The 16,734-nt window shown below is 40.9% G+C and overlaps 2 protein-coding genes across 2 annotated transcripts; one reads left to right on the top strand and one right to left on the bottom strand.

The window, feature by feature from the left end:
* Positions 1-890: 890 nt before the first annotated feature.
* LOC139479225 (DNA excision repair protein ERCC-8-like) lies at positions 891-7,670 on the bottom strand. The gene is made up of 5 exons (XM_071262080.1): positions 7,405-7,670; positions 6,729-6,954; positions 5,262-5,479; positions 3,798-3,898; positions 891-2,608 (listed from the first exon to the last, which is right to left on the bottom strand). Exons 1-5 carry the CDS (start codon positions 7,575-7,577, stop codon positions 2,118-2,120), a joined length of 1,209 nt encoding a protein of 402 aa, XP_071118181.1. The 5' UTR covers positions 7,578-7,670; the 3' UTR covers positions 891-2,117.
* Positions 7,671-7,960: 290 nt separating this feature from the next.
* On the top strand, positions 7,961-16,435 carry LOC139479778 (RNA 3'-terminal phosphate cyclase-like protein). Its single transcript, XM_071262650.1, has 9 exons — positions 7,961-8,193; positions 8,448-8,519; positions 9,423-9,598; positions 10,549-10,623; positions 11,652-11,776; positions 12,605-12,730; positions 13,671-13,830; positions 14,947-15,050; positions 16,270-16,435. The coding sequence occupies exons 1-9, from the start codon at positions 8,064-8,066 to the stop codon at positions 16,433-16,435; spliced, it is 1,134 nt and encodes a 377-aa protein (XP_071118751.1). The 5' UTR covers positions 7,961-8,063.
* The last annotated feature ends 299 nt before the right edge of the window (positions 16,436-16,734 follow it).

Below are 16,734 nucleotides of genomic sequence, written 5' to 3'. Positions count from 1 at the left end.
ACTTACCAGTCATTCACAAATCTGATTATGTTTCTCACAATAATCACAACAGTTTTCGGTATTGTCAGTTTTCTTATATCCCTTGGATCAAACAGTTCCCATGGTTACGTAATAAAATTTCATACCTTCAATAACCATAACTGAAGATTACCTATTAAGTAGCAGTTGCCATGGTAACCCTATCTTCCTATTGTTTTTTTAAGTTACGATTACCATGGCAAAGTGATATAAATGTTCACATGTATGAATATATTCAGAATGATCAAGAACCAGATCCAGTTAATATGATGAAAATGGTAAAAGGAAAGATAATCAGATTTTGCATTGTGTCTTTGACCTTGATCTTTTAATTACAGGTACTCCGAAGGTGAAATATGTGTTTCATTCTACACACTAAAGCTTTTTTATGAACTTCTTTAACGCTCATCATATCCAGCCTCATTCACCATTAGCTCACTGATGTGCTCGATCAATCATGACATCATCAATATGTGTGTACAAAAGATCACTGAACAACTTCAGAGGTGTTCACCAGGTAATGAATGTGCCATGCTGCAATAAAGATTTGTACATGAATACTGGTTACTGACTGTACTTGCTGAGCATCTCTCGTACAAAGACACAATTGTTGCAATCTACTCTCATTCGCAAACTTGATTCATTGAAATTTCCCTTTTGTTCTTTGAAAAAGGCAGTAAAATAAATATATTAAGAATAAATATAATAAAAAATAAATATCAGGTCTTTGAAAGGCATTTAGAAGTGATTCACATAAGGAAAAGAATAAATGGATGTCAACTTCTTTATTATAAAGAAGTTGACATCCATATATTCTCTTCCTTAAAAAATAAATAAATTAAATTTAAAATGGAATCTGATTTTGCCACAAAAATATCCTGAGATGTATCAAATGCCAGTTTCATAGAAAATGTTTGGTACTTACCAGTTAGTGAGTGAGTGAGTTAGGTTTAACGCAGCTTTTAAATCTGATTTTGCCACTTTGATCCAATGTCCTGTATCCATCAGTAGACCTTAGATAGCATGAGCACCTGGGATAAGGATAAGCCCCATATGCTACTCAACTTTTGATAGGAATAATCAGACATGTCTTTCTATTTAAATATCCATTTGACATATAATCATTTTTGTGTACCATGGAAAGATATAAAAAACATCCTCATCAAAAGTGGAGTAGTATATATAGTTCATGTATCTTTCAGAAATATCTACAAATGATATTGATCTCATTTGATACATTGTCATTGAAATGACCAGTATCTGCTGAAAGGTTTGTTAGAGAACACTTTATGTTTCCGCAGATGGTCGCAAGAACCGAGTCATCATGGTCATATAACAAAAAGAAACGGATGCAACTGAAAGAATAATCAAACAGTCACAGTCTTAAAGTGTACATGAGACGGCTGCAGTCAACAATAACTGTCATGGAACAGCTACAAATCATGTCAATCCTTAGGTAATCAATTTTAGTTTCTTTATTTTTGATAAGTGTGTCACTTTGTAAACAAAACAAAAACACAAGTGCTTCATCAGAAAATAATACAGGATATGACCATAAAATGTCAAAAGGTGTAGTATGTGTAAGTATTTTTTAGATGTATATAACAAAATGACTCTGTCACTGTATTTGATCATATTGCTGTCCTTGGGATCTTTGTGTGTAAGGACCTGTGAAGATCCGGGGTAGAATAGGTCTTCACCAACCCATGCTTGCCCTAAAAGGCAACTGTGCTTGTCGTAAGAGGCAACTAACGGGATCGGGTGGTCAGGATCGCTGACTTGGTTGATGCATGTCATCGATCCCAATTGTGTGGATCGATGCTCATGATATCAATCATTGGATTGTCTGTTCCAGACTCAATTATTTTACAGACCGCCGTCATATAACTGGAATATTGCTGAGTGCAGCGTTAAACAACAAACCAACCAACCAACTTTGTGTGTAAGCACTAGTGAGTGAATGTTGTTTTATGCCCATGTTAGCAATATTCCAGCAATATCACGGCGACGGACACGAGAAATGGGGTGTAAACATTGACATGGAAGAAGTCCAAATATCTTCACAATATATAACAAGACAAGCTGTGTACACATGTTCATCATTCATCTTCATCACTGCTCCAGGTGTCAGCCGTCGCAGCTATTCTCTTCACAAAACTCGGATTTTGTATGCTCTTTGAGTCATCCTTGAGATGCTCATCATAAGCACTGTCTGTGTGGGGAACCCAGACCAGAATGTTGCGATCACTTCCTCCGCTGAACAGTTCATGACTGTTTGTGTTAAACAGACAGCAGTTGACAACGTTGTAATGCCCTCGTAATGTGTTGATGTAGCCGCCTTTATGGAGATCTAAAATGTCAATGTTACCATCGTTTGGCACAAAGATCACATCCGGGCAGCCACCTTGGGAGAGACCAATCTGGATGTTTTTCTTACTGTCATTTTCTATAGAGCCGTAATTCACCATACAGTTTTTTCCAGTATACGTGTTCCACAAACGTAGCCTGTTGTCTGTTCCGAATGTCACCAGGAACAAGCCGTCATGGGTAAAACTCAAACCATTCACTCGTCCACCATGGGCAGTTGTGGCTAAAGAAAAGGTGTACAAGATACAATTTTTAAAATTATTTCATTATTTATGCTGGTTATGACACGTAACAATTATAATATTAGATCTTTACACCTAACATTGAGACCGTCTCTGTGGTCTAATGGTAGAGCATCCGCCTGGAGAGAGGAAGGTCTGGGTTCGATCCCCAGCCGCATCATACCAAAAGATGTTAAAAGATGGTACTTGTTGTTACCCTGTCTGGCGCTCGGCATTAAGGGGCTAAAACAAGGAGTGGTCGGCTCGGAGTCTGTATACTGTGTCTGAGTGGGGTATTCATGTTAAACTGCGGCATGGTATCTCAGTGTGCTAGCACTATAAATCGGCATCAGTCCGGACTAGTACAAGCAACCACACACACACACACATACACGTGCATGCACGTCGCTATATAAGTGCAATAATCTTGGACGCGACGTTAAACCCCTTTTCACCTCACCTCACCTAACATTGCAAGAAAACAGGTTTGATAAAAATATATTCAACTGAGGTTATAAAATGTACATGGAAAGCTAAAACATATTTACAGTGATCACGGGCAAGAATCATGTATCTTATTTACATTGAGCACTTTCATATGGGGCCTTATCAGTTTTAAAGAAGAATGCATCAATCTTAATGTGATTTAGACTTTCAAAAGCCATTCCAGAGGCAATTCCAGATTCTAGTAGACTCACAAACAAATGAACTTAGCCTGAAATTACGTTATTTGTCCATCATTTAATCTCTAATGGCTTCCCAGAGATCACCCCTCACATGGAAACATGTATGGAAACAATGAAATTTCTAATTTCTGCTATTAAATTCAGGTGCATAATTGGTGCATACACCAGAAACATCATAAGGATAATTACATATACATTACATTTTTATTCACTGATATTCTTAAAGATTTTCAGAAATATTTTGTCCAAAAAATCCTTTCTACAAAAGAAGAGTTAGTTTACTAATGAACTAGTTTACTAATGAACTAGTTTACTAATGAACTAGTTTACTAATGAACTAGTTTACTACCTGAATAGTGATAAAACCCCAAATGATTGACATTACAATAGGATATCATAACAAAAACTTGCATGTTATGGCTAATTTTAAAACCTTGCAAGTTATTTAACAAGTTCATGACAATGTTTTCTTCAGTGATATTTCAAGAATTGGCTCAAGACTTACAATTGGCGACCGAGGATGCTGCTTCTCCATTGTGTTGATCTAGCGACATCAGATGCCCCTTGGCAGCACGCACATCCCACAGCAGGACCCGATTGTCAGTGCTAAAAACAGTGGTGTGTATTGCTATGATTGCTAGGTGGTTAACATTGCACTCAGCTGTATTTCAGCTATATGACGGTGGCGTGCAGATAATTGTGTCTGGGCCAGACAATTCAGTGATAAAGATTGTCCGCAGCATTCCACCCCATCAGGGTACGAGGACATGCTATCAATCAAGTCACCAAGCCTGACCACCCGATCTATTTGGTCGCTTCTCACGACCAGCATAGTTAGCTGGGGACGTATTCTAACCTGGAATCCCCCATCTTCTTGAGGTAAGGGAGTTAACTGACTTTAAAAGTCCAGTTTCCACCCTTGCCGAACTAGGCTGGAATTCCTTGGATCCATCGTAGCGCCACCAGTGGTTACTACGAGTTATGTCCCTTTTAAATCTCTCCTATGGACCAATCAGATTCCTACTCTCGCATCACTGGCATTTGCTTAAAACAAATTGGCGGCGCCCAGTCAAGACGATAATCAAGATCTATATTGTGATATAACGGGTCCTACATCGCAAAGTGCATCAAATCATGTGAGCACCTTGATTATAATCATGAAAAGATTTGGAAAATATCTGTTGACAACGAGCTGGCGGTGCACATCGACTGAAATCAGCACGACAGTTTACAAACCGGATTTCGATTTCGTAGCGCGATTTTGTAACAGCCAAAATGTAACTCCATAATACCAGCCTAGTTCGGCAAGGGTGGAAACTGGACTTTTACAGTCAGTTAAATCCCTTGCCTCGGGAAGATGGGAATCCCCATGGAGATCTGTTTAACTGAAATCTCCAACATCATGAAGCAATCACTGTCAGATCCGGTGGGGGGTGAACGGGGTGCACACACACACTTTTTTCAAGATGCTGTACACATCATCCAATATTTTGTTTAGGAACACTTTGTGACTTGGATATTGTTCGCATTCCCACTTTTTCACAATCCTGATGCACCTCTGGCAAGATTTGTTTGTTTGTTGTTTAATGCCGGACTCAGCAACATTCCAGCTATATGACGGCAGTCTGTAAATAATCAAGTTTTGACCAGACAATCCAGTGAGTGACATGAGCATTGATCCATACAACTGAGATACAATGACATGGCTCAACCAAGTCAGTGAGCCTGACCATACGATCCCATTACTTGCCTCTTTCACCAAGCACAGTCGCCTTTTACGGCAAACATGGGTTGCTGAAGACCTATTCTAGCCCGGAATCTTCACGGGGTCCTCTGGCAAGAACATTGTATCTTCCGATCATACCTCCATTGTATCACGAAAAGTATCAAAGACCCATCTGCTTTAATGCACAGGATAATCAAGCATGACAATCACTTTTTACTTTCAAAATTTATTTTAAATACTAACCTGCCAGTTGCCAAAATAAACTCATCCCTTGTAGACCACTTGACTGACATGACACAAGACTTGTGTCCCTTCAGCATGTGGGTCGCTGACCCAGCTTTCAGATCTACCAGCTTCACAGTTGACCCCTGACATCCGACAGCAAGCAGGTTGTGTTTGGTGGCGATGGGAGACATGTGATGACTGTATACAATGGTGCTGAACTCGAAGGTATCTGCAGGCTGCGGATAGAAAACAAAGACATGAATACCATCATTTTGACACATTTTCTGTTCTGGGTTGTCAGCCATTTTTTTTTTATTGTGTGGTGTTTATTTTTTTCATTAGTTGCAATGGTTATTTGACATAATAACTTTGGAATGCAGTTTCGGAACTTCCGGAAATCATTCTGCGAAATCATAGTATTCTAATAATGTAAATTGTTATCAATTTGTGATGAGTGTTGCCATTTCAAATTGTATCAAGAATCCATTTTTACAAGAAGGATTTTTCTGTGATGTGTGTCAATACAAATGATACATACAGGAAACATGACAACAGAGTTTAGAAAGGGATGTAATTCAGAGAATATGTTTCAATATTTTAGTTACGTTAATATAACCAAAGCTAGTACTACCAGTATTACTTGTTTTGACTGATTTTATCAGGTGACATACTCAGTACTGTTGTGTTTTTTTGTGATGTGTTGGTATTACCTTTTCTTACCTTCTTTGTATTCTACATTCTAGGCATCATCATGATCATGATCCATCAAACATGTTGAAACATTGTTATGGCGTGTATGATATTTAAAAAAAATTGATTTTAAATGAGGTGAGGTGAGGTGAGGTGAGGTGAGGTGAAATGGGGTTTAACGTCGCATCCAAGATTATTGCACTTATATAGCGACGTGCATGAAGGTGTGTGTGTTTGTGTGGCTGCTTGTACTAGTCCAGACTGATGCCGATTTATAGTGCTAGCTCACTGAGATACCATGCCGCAGTTTAACATGAATACCCCACTCAGACACAGTATACTGACTCCGAGCGCCAGACAGGAAAACAACAAGTACCATCTTTTAACGTCTTTTGGTATGACGCGGTCGGGGATCGAACCCCGGACCTTCCGCTCTCCAGGCGGACGCTCTACCACTAGACCACGGAGGCGGTCGATTTGAAATGAGTTCAGCAAGATCATAATAATATTAATAACAATAGGCTATTCATATCGTGCATATTTTCAAACCACTCAAAGCGCTATTATTACCCCAGTCACTGGATCAATGTGCAGTCAAGAATCATTCTCAGCTCCCTGAGGAGTATACAACCCAAGCTGCCTGCTAGGTGCTAGAAGGTTAACAACCACATTGCCATCTCATCCTATGGGGTAGATTGTAGTATCAGACAAAATGCATTCAACAAACATGACAAATGATTTGAGTATTCCAGATGCGTGTCATAGTTATCACCACTCCACAATGAAACTGCTCACCACAAGCCTGTTGGTGTCCCACACTTTCAATAGTTTATCAGTTCCACTGGAGGTGAATATGCCCGTGTCTAACGGGTACCACTGAACAGTCTGGATGCTGTGTTTGTGCATATATCTGTTGGATCGGTCCACTCCACAGACATGCTTGTAGGAGTGCTTCACATTCCCACTGAAATTCTCCAGATCATGAATAGATATTCCTCCAGTCGACCCTCCCGATAACAAACTGAAAACAAATGTAACACGGCACGTCAAGAGTAATAATTACAATCGTATGCATCGATACAAGATAACACAAAACAGAAAAAGAAGCAAAAGACTTTGATGGTTATAAATCCTCAATTTCTCTGATGTTTCGGAAATATTTCAGATGAACTCGTTCAGAAAGATTTCAATCATCTGACCATGCAAATGTTGGCGATGGAAAGTGAAGGATGAGATGAATGAGTAAGTTAATGTAGTTTAACGCCACAGTATCAAGATCCAGATATCTATGGCAGCCTGTAGATAATAGAATCTGATCCAGGCAAGAGCAATAGGCCTATAAACACAGGGTGTTAAATTTTTTCTCTGAAACTAGATCAATAATCGATAATAACCTATTCATGATCTAAAAGTCAGCTTTCTGTGACATGAAACATAAAATCATTAACGTTTGTAAAAAAATAATGCTTACTATCTCGATTCTATCAGATCTATGTCCAAGCTATTGATGCCACCATCATGGACTCGGTCAACATCTCTGTGTTTACTAAGTTCTAAACTAAATATTCTCCTGGTTGTCTCCGCTCTGGACAATATGATCGGGCTATCAATGCCGTATTCTCTGTCCGTAAAAAGTCTCAGCATTTTAATCCAGTATTAAAAATCAAACAGGAAAACGTCGGACTGTCATTGAGGTTCATAACATCATCACGGAGTTGCAAACATTGCAATATGCATTGTAAATTTCAATATTGAAGGGAGGTTACTCTTTGTTTTGAAGCTCGCAACAGCACGAGTACAGACCCTTTCAAGTGATTTACTAGCACTTTAGTGCGTGCAAGGAGCTCACGAAATGATATAATCCGGAAGATCTTACCAAAAAACGTATATGTTTAATTTAAATTACAATAAAATATAAGAATATGTGTAATACATATTGTTGCATTGTTTATTATTTTATATAAATTAAATTAAGGTGTATAAATGTCAAAATCTAAATCATCACAATAATACCATGCGCTGGCTTTATCCGGCTAAGGCAATTCACTTTAAACCAGTATTGTCAATTTGGAACTCTGCGCTATCTGTTCCCATTAGACGGATCACAGTGCTGGCCACGAGGATCGAATCATGTCAACAAACACACTTACATTCGAAGGGTGTAATTTCTTTCGCCAACGGCTTGTTTTGTCAACGTTGAGTGGAAAGACTGTTAAAATAAGAAAAATAAGATCTACAGATGACAACCCTGGTCTTAGAGGTATTTGATGGTGATCGAATATGGAAAAGATGTGGACATGATTATGCTGTCATGAAATCAATCCTGTTTTAGTCATAGACACACATATTAGGTTTTATAATCCACATCAGATCAGGGTGCCAATGATCGCACTGAGACATATAGACCAGGTCATCTTGTGCCTGTATCCTCTGACTCTGAGGATAGTTTTTCATAGCGAAACTGACATACTGATTTTATGAATTCCATTATTTTTCCTTGTTCTTTTTCTACAGATTTTGAAGCAAGTTTTATCAGGCTTCTTGATAAACTTACCAATGGATCGAAGATTATTGTGAGTGAAACAGGTACGTCATGTAGCCTTAAACTTTGGACTTATAGCTATATTGTAGTGGCCGCCTCCGTGGTCTAATGGTAGAGCGTCCGCCCGGAGAGTGGAAGGTCCGGGGTTCGATCCCCGGCCGCGTCATACCTAAAGACGTTAAAAGATGGTACTTGTTGTTACCCTGTTTGGCGCTCGGCATTGAGGGGCTAAAACAAGGACTGGTTGGCTCGGAGTCAGTATATTGTGTCTGAGTGGGGTATTCATGTTAAACTGCGGCATGGTATCTCAGTGTGCTAGCACTATAAATCGGCATCAGTCCGGACTAGTACAAGCAGCCACACACACACATATACACGTGCATGCACGTCGCTATATAAGTGCAATAATCTTGGACGCGACGTTAAACCCCATTTCACCTCACCTATATTGAAGTGATAGGTTAATAAAATAACTGAGAATTAGTTAAATTGCTAGTTTCTGACTCTCACATGAGATTAGGAAAGCTTTTATGTTGAAGGCGCAAGAAAAAATAGCCACATGTGAAATTGGTCATTGAAGTCAAAGGACAAAAAGAATATATAACCAAAAAGTCAAAATGTCTGTTATTAAGTACACTATAGCCTACCATATTATTAACGTTCAAATGATTATTAACTTATAAACAGTTAGTACATACTTGAATTAATCACCTGAACAAGCCACTTAAAACATCAGTACCATACCCATAATCGTGGGTTTCACCGAAGTGGTAAACGTCTGAGACCTGCATCACTTCGGATTTTCCTACTCCATCAAGCTGACACGCCGTAGTATAACTGGAATACTGTTCAAGTGGCATTAGTCCCAACACCCCTCTCAATCTCATTGGACTGAACTAGCACTAGGATATATGTTAACCAACTGAAACCTGTGTGTGTTTATTCAGGAACCAGTGTGTTGTATCAGCCTGGGTTGCTGGCAGGGGGGAGTATCGAGCATGACTGCAGCACACAGAGATCCCTGGGATACTACATCGAGGGGCTGCTCCTGCTAGCTCCCTTCACAAAACGACCAATCAAAGCCGTCCTCCGCGGTGTCACCAATGACAAGATAGATCCATCGGTAAGATTTAGCATACACAGGATCATTCAATATACAGATGCTTAAGTAAGATCATCTTCCCGTGGCAAGAGAGTTAACTGACTATACAAGTCCAGTTTCCACCCTTGCCACACTGGGCTGAAATTTCGGGGCTCGATCGTAACGCCTCCAGTGGCTGTTCGAGTTATGTCCCTTCCATGTCCCTTCTATTGACTAATCAGATTCCATCTCTCATATCACTTGATCGATAATCAAGATCTACATGTAATAAAATGGGTCTTACCCCGCTAAGTGCATCACATCACTTGATCACCTTAATTAAAAACATGAAAAGATTTGTAAATTATCTGTCGACGCCCAGTTGACAAAACAAGTTTTGCAAAACCTGCAGTCATTTGAAATCTGCACATTGAAATCCATGTTGTTTACAAATGGAATGTCTTGGCTCGGGAAGATGCAGTAAGATTACATATATGCAGAAACAATCAGTATGCAGGTATTGATCTATGATTCTAACCTAAGGGCCCCAGTCAGGCAAATTGGGAAAAAAATTATTATTATGTTCAAAATTGGGATTTTTATAATGGTTTTCATTTTCCTATACCCAGAGGTATTAACATTGTATTTTGAGATTGCATTCAATGAAATAATATGAATCTAAGCATTGAAACCTTTTGCTCTTCATCGGTCCTGTTATCAGTGAAAAACAGGTTATCCTCTACAAAGGTATAACATTAGTAATTATATATTTACATGAACATAATGAATTGGGATATTTTTAATTCCAATTTGGGAATATTAATGACATTTGCTGCAGTCTTGGGGCAAAGTCAGGTCCAGATAAATCCCTGTTGTACTGATCCATGAGTAAGAATAAGTATACCCGGTATATGTGAAAACATTCTGTACACAGATGCATCAGTAAGACTATACACAGGATATCAGTATGGAGAGTTTGTTTCATATTTCAGGTTGATTCAATCAAACTGTCAACCTTTCCTGTGCTGAAGAGGTTTCTAGGTACAGATGAGGGCCTTGAACTGAAGGTAGGTCAGTGACAACTCTGTGGATGTGGGATTGATCCATGTGGCAGTCAAGCCTGGTGCGTAAAGTGTTGGATTGTTAAGTTGAACCCATCTCTCTGTGGGGCCACCCTGACCACATATGCCCATTTATTTGTGCAGAGTTGCATATTGTAACACACTTTTGGGTGAGCCGTTGTGGTACTAACCGCCGTCATGTAGCTGGAATATTGCTGAGTGCAGCATTAAACAACAAACAAACAAAATGTTGTGGTACTGTCTTGATGGTGGAGATATTAGAAAATTGACTTCATTATGTTTTGTGTTTATAGAGGTTTTACAAAGTGTGCACACCGATTGTTATGTTTATATATACATGTACATAAATGCAAAATAATATTGAAGTCTATTCTTATGAATAAATAAAATCAAGAATAATAGCTTCACAGAATGCTTATGTGATCATTAGCATAAAAATCTGTAGACAACGATACAAATAAGTGACCCATAGTGGAGCTGCCGCTGAGATATTGTAACATGTTCACATTGTTGCCAGGCGACCTGTCACAGTACACCCTCAGTGATGGAGATATTGTAACATATTCACATTGTTGCCAGGCAACCTGTCACAGTGCACCCTCAATGATGGAGATATTGTAACATGTTCACATTGTTGCCAGGCGACCTGTCACAGTGCACCCTCAATGATGGAGATATTGTAACATGTTCACATTGTTGCCAGGCGACCTGTCACAGTGCACCCTCAATGATGGAGATATTGTAACATGTTCACATTGTTGCCAGGCGACCTGTCACAGTGCACCCTCAATGATGGAGATATTGTAACATGTTCACATTGTTGCCAGGCGACCTGTCACTGTGCACCCTCAATGATGGAGATATTGTAACATGTTCACATTGTTGCCAGGCGACCTGTCACAGTGCACCCTCAATGATGGAGATATTGTAACATGTTCACATTGTTGCCAGGCAACCTGTCACAGTGCACCCCCAGTGATGGAGATATTGTAACATGTCCACATTGTTGCCAGGTGACTCGACGCGGTGCTGCCCCTGATGGTGGAGGGGAGGTTGTGTTCTGCTGTCCATGCCGACAGAAGCTCCGTCCCATACAGTTCACTGAGGCAGGCAAGGTCAAGCGGATCAGAGGCGTTGCGTATCCTTGACATGGAGAATAACATCATTGCCAATAGCTGCTGGTCGGTTGTCTCGTATCTTCCCGGGCAAAGGCGTTATCTGACTATAAATGTCCAGTTTCCACCCTTGCTGAACTAGGCTGGAATTTCGTGGCTCCAACGTCGCGACCAGTGGAGTTATGTCCCTTGTATGTCTCTCTTTTTGACCAATCAGATGCCATCTCTCATATCACTTGCGTTTTCTTGGCGCCACCCATTCAACACGATCTGACCAAAATCAATAATGTCATGATACACATGCTTTGGAAATCCTGTAGTCGACCAATTTCTGCACAATTTCTGAAATCCATGTTTATGAACCGGATGTCATAGACTCATTAGTCCAGCCAAACTGTAACTCCAGAATTCCAGCCTAGTTCGACAAGGGTGGACACTGGACTTTTGTAGTCAGTTAACTTCCTTGCCTTGGGAAGATGGCCAGTAAACCTATAGCAGAGGGATTATCATTAAAAAAACACTGAGAACATATATATAATTTCTTTCAATCAGAGGGGCGGTCGGGTAGCCTAGTGGTTAAAGCGTTCGCTCATCACGCCGAAGACCCGGGTTCGATTCCCGTCATGGGTACAATGTGTGAAGCCCATTTCAGGTGTCCCCCGCCGTGATATTGCTGGAATATTGCTAAAAGCGGTGTAAAAACACACTCACTCACTCACTCACTCACTCTTTCACACAGTAGTATCTCTTTGAGGTAAAGATTTTTCAAAGTTGAAAAACTGTGCTTACCAGGTCATTGTTAGTAGCAAGTATTGCTACAATACAAGTTTAAGGTACTTAACTACCATCAGGTGGGCGACGAGAGTGTCACCGTCCATCACCAACAGAATAGTGGAGGCGACACGCGGGGTGCTCAACCAGTTCCTGCCAGACATCTACATCTACACAGACCACAGGAAGGGCGGACAATCAGGAAAGTAGGTCACACCTGGCAATTGCTGGTAGTCATTATTGGGAAAGTAGGTTACACCTAAAAATCACAGGGAATCATCAGGAAAGTAGGTCACACCTGGCAATCACTGGGAATCATTACTGTGAAAGTAGGTCACACCTGGCAATCACTGGGAATCTTTAAGTTTCCTTTACGTAATCACACATATTTTCACTACAACCACGGTGTTTTGTGTTTGGTACATGAACAATGCATCAACATACAATTACATCCTCAGCATGTAACTATGGCCTCGTGGGTATTCCTGGTTAGAATTGGTCCCCAGGAGGCTATGCTAGTTGTAAGCAGTAAAACAATGGAACGGGTCGTCAGACTCGATAGTCGTTGTTCACAATATCAATCACTGGATTGTCTGGTTCAGAATTGATTATTTACAGGCTGCTGGACTATTTCTAAGTGTGGCATTCTGCAACTGACAGACACATCATGTACCTCTGACATCATTGTACTATTTAGGTCTTTACTGCTCATTAGAAATGTACAGTGGATGTCAGACTAGGTATCATAGTCTGACGACGCATTAAAGAAGGATAACTATGAAAATCTGAAGATTTCAAATGAACTAAGTTTAGCTGAAGAACGATATACGGTACTATACCATATGTATTTCACCATTCTACCTGAGGAAAGTGGGGGGTAGCCCCGTTTACAGGTGACCCGACGTAGTGCCGTGTGCCAGAATGCAACGAGTCTCATGATTATGCAGACACTGAGAAAATCTAGCGTAGTGGTTAAAACATTTGCTTGTCATGCCGAAGACCCGAGTTTGATTCCTCACATGAGTATAATGTGTGAAGCCATATTTCGTGTGTCCCTTGCAGTGATATTGCTGGAATATTGCTACATGTGGCGCAAAATCATACTCAACACGGTGTTAATCCCATTTCCCGCACACACACTTCCAGATCGCCAGGCTTTGGATTGACTCTAGTAGCAGAGACTCTGAATGGGGCGTTCCTGTGTGCAGAGTTGGCGTCCAATGAGAAAGGTTCAGCAGATGGTCCAACAGTGCCCGAGGACCTTGGTAGAGACACAGCTAAACTTCTCCTGGAAGAGATATACAGGGTAAGTTGATAGATCTCTCTGTTGTTGATGGTGTTGCGACAGGGACCCACCCCAAGCAGATTCCAACGTAGAAGTAGTCCCCAGCAACCTATGCTGGCCCCTTAATGCTGAGTGCATTAGCATCTTTTAACATCTATTGGTATGACACGTCCAGGGATCGAACCACTGACCGTCCACTCTCCAGGCAGGGGGGCGGTCGTGTAGCCTAGTGGTTAAAGTGTTCGCTCGTCATGCCGAAGACCCGTTTTCGATTCCTGACATGGGTACAATGTGTTATGCCCATTTCTGGTGTCCCCGCCGTGATATTGCTGGAATATTGCTAAAAGCGGCGTAAAACCATACTCACTCGCTCACTCACTCTCCAGGCAGGTGCTCTATCCACTTCACCAGGGAGGACCATTAGATGTGGTTTGTCTGCTTCAAGCCAGTACTTTCTTCCCTGTCATCAGCCTACTATTAAAATGTGGTGACATCCACGCTGTGCACACAGGAATTCAGGGTTAGAATTGGCAGCCTGTGCTGGTCGTAAGAGACGACTTAATGGGTTGGGTGGTCAGGTTTGGGGACTTGGTTGATGACTTGGATAGTTGTAGGGCGGTTGGGTAGCCCAGTGGTTCTAAAGCGTTCACTCTTCACACCAAAGGGCTGGGTTCGATTCCCCACATGGGTACAATGTGTGAAGCCCATTTCTGGTGTCCCTGATGATTGGTTAGGTTGGTTGGTTTCTTGTTAAACGCCGCTCTCAGCAATATTGCAGCTATATGACGGCGGTCTGTAAATAATCAGGTCTGCACCAGACAATCCAGTGATTAATATCAAGAGCATCGATCCACGCAATTGGCATAGATGACATGCATCAACCAAGTCAGCGAGCCTGACCACCCGATCCCTTTAGTCGCCTCTTACAACATGTCCCTGATGGTGATATTGCTGGAATATTGCTAAAAGTGGCATAAAACCACTCACTCACTCACTTTTTGGATAGTTCTACACAATATCAATCATTGTCTGGTTCAGACTCAATCATTTACTGACAGCCATCATGTAGGTGGAATATTGCTGAATGTGGCGTCACACAACACCTGCACACTGTTCTGCTACTCCTGACTGTTTCAGGGCGGCTGTGTTGACTCCAGTAATCAGAGTATGGCAGCCCTCTTCATGGTGCTGGGACAGCAGGATGTCTCCAAGATACAGACCGGAACCCTCTCGTCTTACACGTATGTAAACACCTCGTCAACATTACGGAGATACAGCTATGTTATACAGTTACATCTTTGCAGCCCTGTACTTTAACTGATTGCATCATGGTTGTAATAAACTCAAGAATATGTATTCAGCCAGGGCTTTATGGTGATTACATCCAGACTGGGGAGCATTTATGCATTTGCAGTCTTCCATATACTACAACTAGTGTTTCTCTAATGGCATAGCTTTATGCATTCACAGCTACGAAGGGTATTAAGGCAGGATTTTGTGGATAACTTTTTTATTCTTTATAAACAATGTAATTATTGTCTTTGAAAGGCATTTAGAAGTGATACCCATGAGGAAGAGAATTTATGGAAGTCAGATTAAAACTTTATGGATGTCAACTTCTTTATTATGAGGAAGTTGGCATCCATAAATTCTCTTCCTTAATGTAATTACATGTATGTTGATTAATGTTAATCATTGTTACACTCATCTACTTAGTATTCACCTGATGAAGGGGAAAGTAGTCTGACAAGTTGTTATAAGGACGTTATCCTTTCATGTCTTCATGTCAGGACCCGTGAAGATCCGGGGTAGAATAGGTCTTCAGCAACCCATGCTTGCCGTAAAAGGCGACTATGCTTGTCGTAAAAGGCGACTAACGGGATCGGGTGGTCAGGCTCGCTGACTTGGTTGATCCATGTCTTTGGTCCCAATTGCGTGGATCGATGTGCATGATGTTAATCACTGGATTGTCTGGTCCAGACTCAATTATTTACAGACCGCCGTCATACAGCTGGAATATTGCTGAGTGCGGCGTTAAACAAAAAACCAACCAACCAACTTCATGTTCAATTTCTAATGCCTATCAAAGACTACATTAAGTGTATTGGATGTGACTTTACTACCATAGCTAAAGGAATTCATTAGGAATCTGATTTGAATGACACAACACCAAAAATAGTCCTCCAGATAAATTACACTTGTGTGCGAGATAGGGAGATGGAGTCACTTCAAAAGCTTAGTAGATGCATGTTCGCCATCAGAGCCACGATTTTTATCGTAATATCACTTTAAAAAAATTAAGGATCACCCGATGCTTTCATATACTGTAGATGTCATGCCATGACAGATTAACTATAGTAATTTGAAAGAACTTGGTGATCTTTAACGTTTTTGAGTAGTACTGAATGGCGATACCATATGATAACCGAGGATTAACAAGTTATTATGCATGTGTTTCAGGATCCAGTTTCTGCGAGACATCCGTGACTTCTTCCAGGTTCAGTTCAAGGTGGATGTTCAGAAGCATGGCCTGGAGGAGGAGGAGGGGCTGCAGGAGGGGGCCGACAAGCTTCTCTTGACCTGTGTAGGGGTTGGTTTTACAAATGTCAGTAAACCTGTTTTATAACATACAAACCTGGCTTGTGTTTTGTTTCATGGATATTCCCTGTGGGGATTCCGGGTCAGATGAGGCCCTCTGCTGGTCGTAAGAGGTGACTTAATGAACTTGATGGTCAGGCTTGGCTACTAAGTTGATGGTGTATCATCATACCCCGACTGTGTGGATCAACATTTAATCGAAACCCGTGGATTGTCGGATTAGAATAGGTCTTCAGCAACACATGCTTGCTGTAGGCGACCATGTTTGTCTTTTACGGCGATTAACAGGATCAGGTGATCAGACTCACTGAATTGGTTGATGCATGT

Source organism: Haliotis cracherodii, unplaced genomic scaffold (genome assembly GCF_022045235.1).
Source record: "Haliotis cracherodii isolate W230 unplaced genomic scaffold, xgHalCrac1.p SCAF_4, whole genome shotgun sequence".
Classification (NCBI taxonomy): domain Eukaryota; kingdom Metazoa; phylum Mollusca; class Gastropoda; order Lepetellida; family Haliotidae; genus Haliotis; species Haliotis cracherodii.
This window is presented reverse-complemented; position numbering and strand designations above follow the sequence as displayed.

Bases quoted from the DNA above. Each gene is read 5' to 3' on its own strand.
- LOC139479225 (XM_071262080.1), bottom strand. From the start codon at position 7,577: ATGCTGAGACTTTTTACGGACAGAGAATACGGCATTGATAGCCCGATC. The intron at 5,480-6,728 runs GTGAGCAGTTTC...TTCTATCCGCAG, and splicing joins GGGACACCAACAGGCTTGTG to CCTGCAGATACCTTCGAGTT. The intron at 3,899-5,261 runs GTTAGTATTTAA...CACTGTTTTTAG, and splicing joins TTTATTTTGGCAACTGGCAG to CACTGACAATCGGGTCCTGC.
- LOC139479778 (XM_071262650.1), top strand. From the start codon at position 8,064: ATGTCAACAAACACACTTACATTCGAAGGGTGTAATTTCTTTCGCCAA. The intron at 8,194-8,447 runs GTATTTGATGGT...CTTTTTCTACAG, and splicing joins TGACAACCCTGGTCTTAGAG to ATTTTGAAGCAAGTTTTATC. The intron at 11,777-12,604 runs GTATCCTTGACA...AACTACCATCAG, and splicing joins AAGCGGATCAGAGGCGTTGC to GTGGGCGACGAGAGTGTCAC.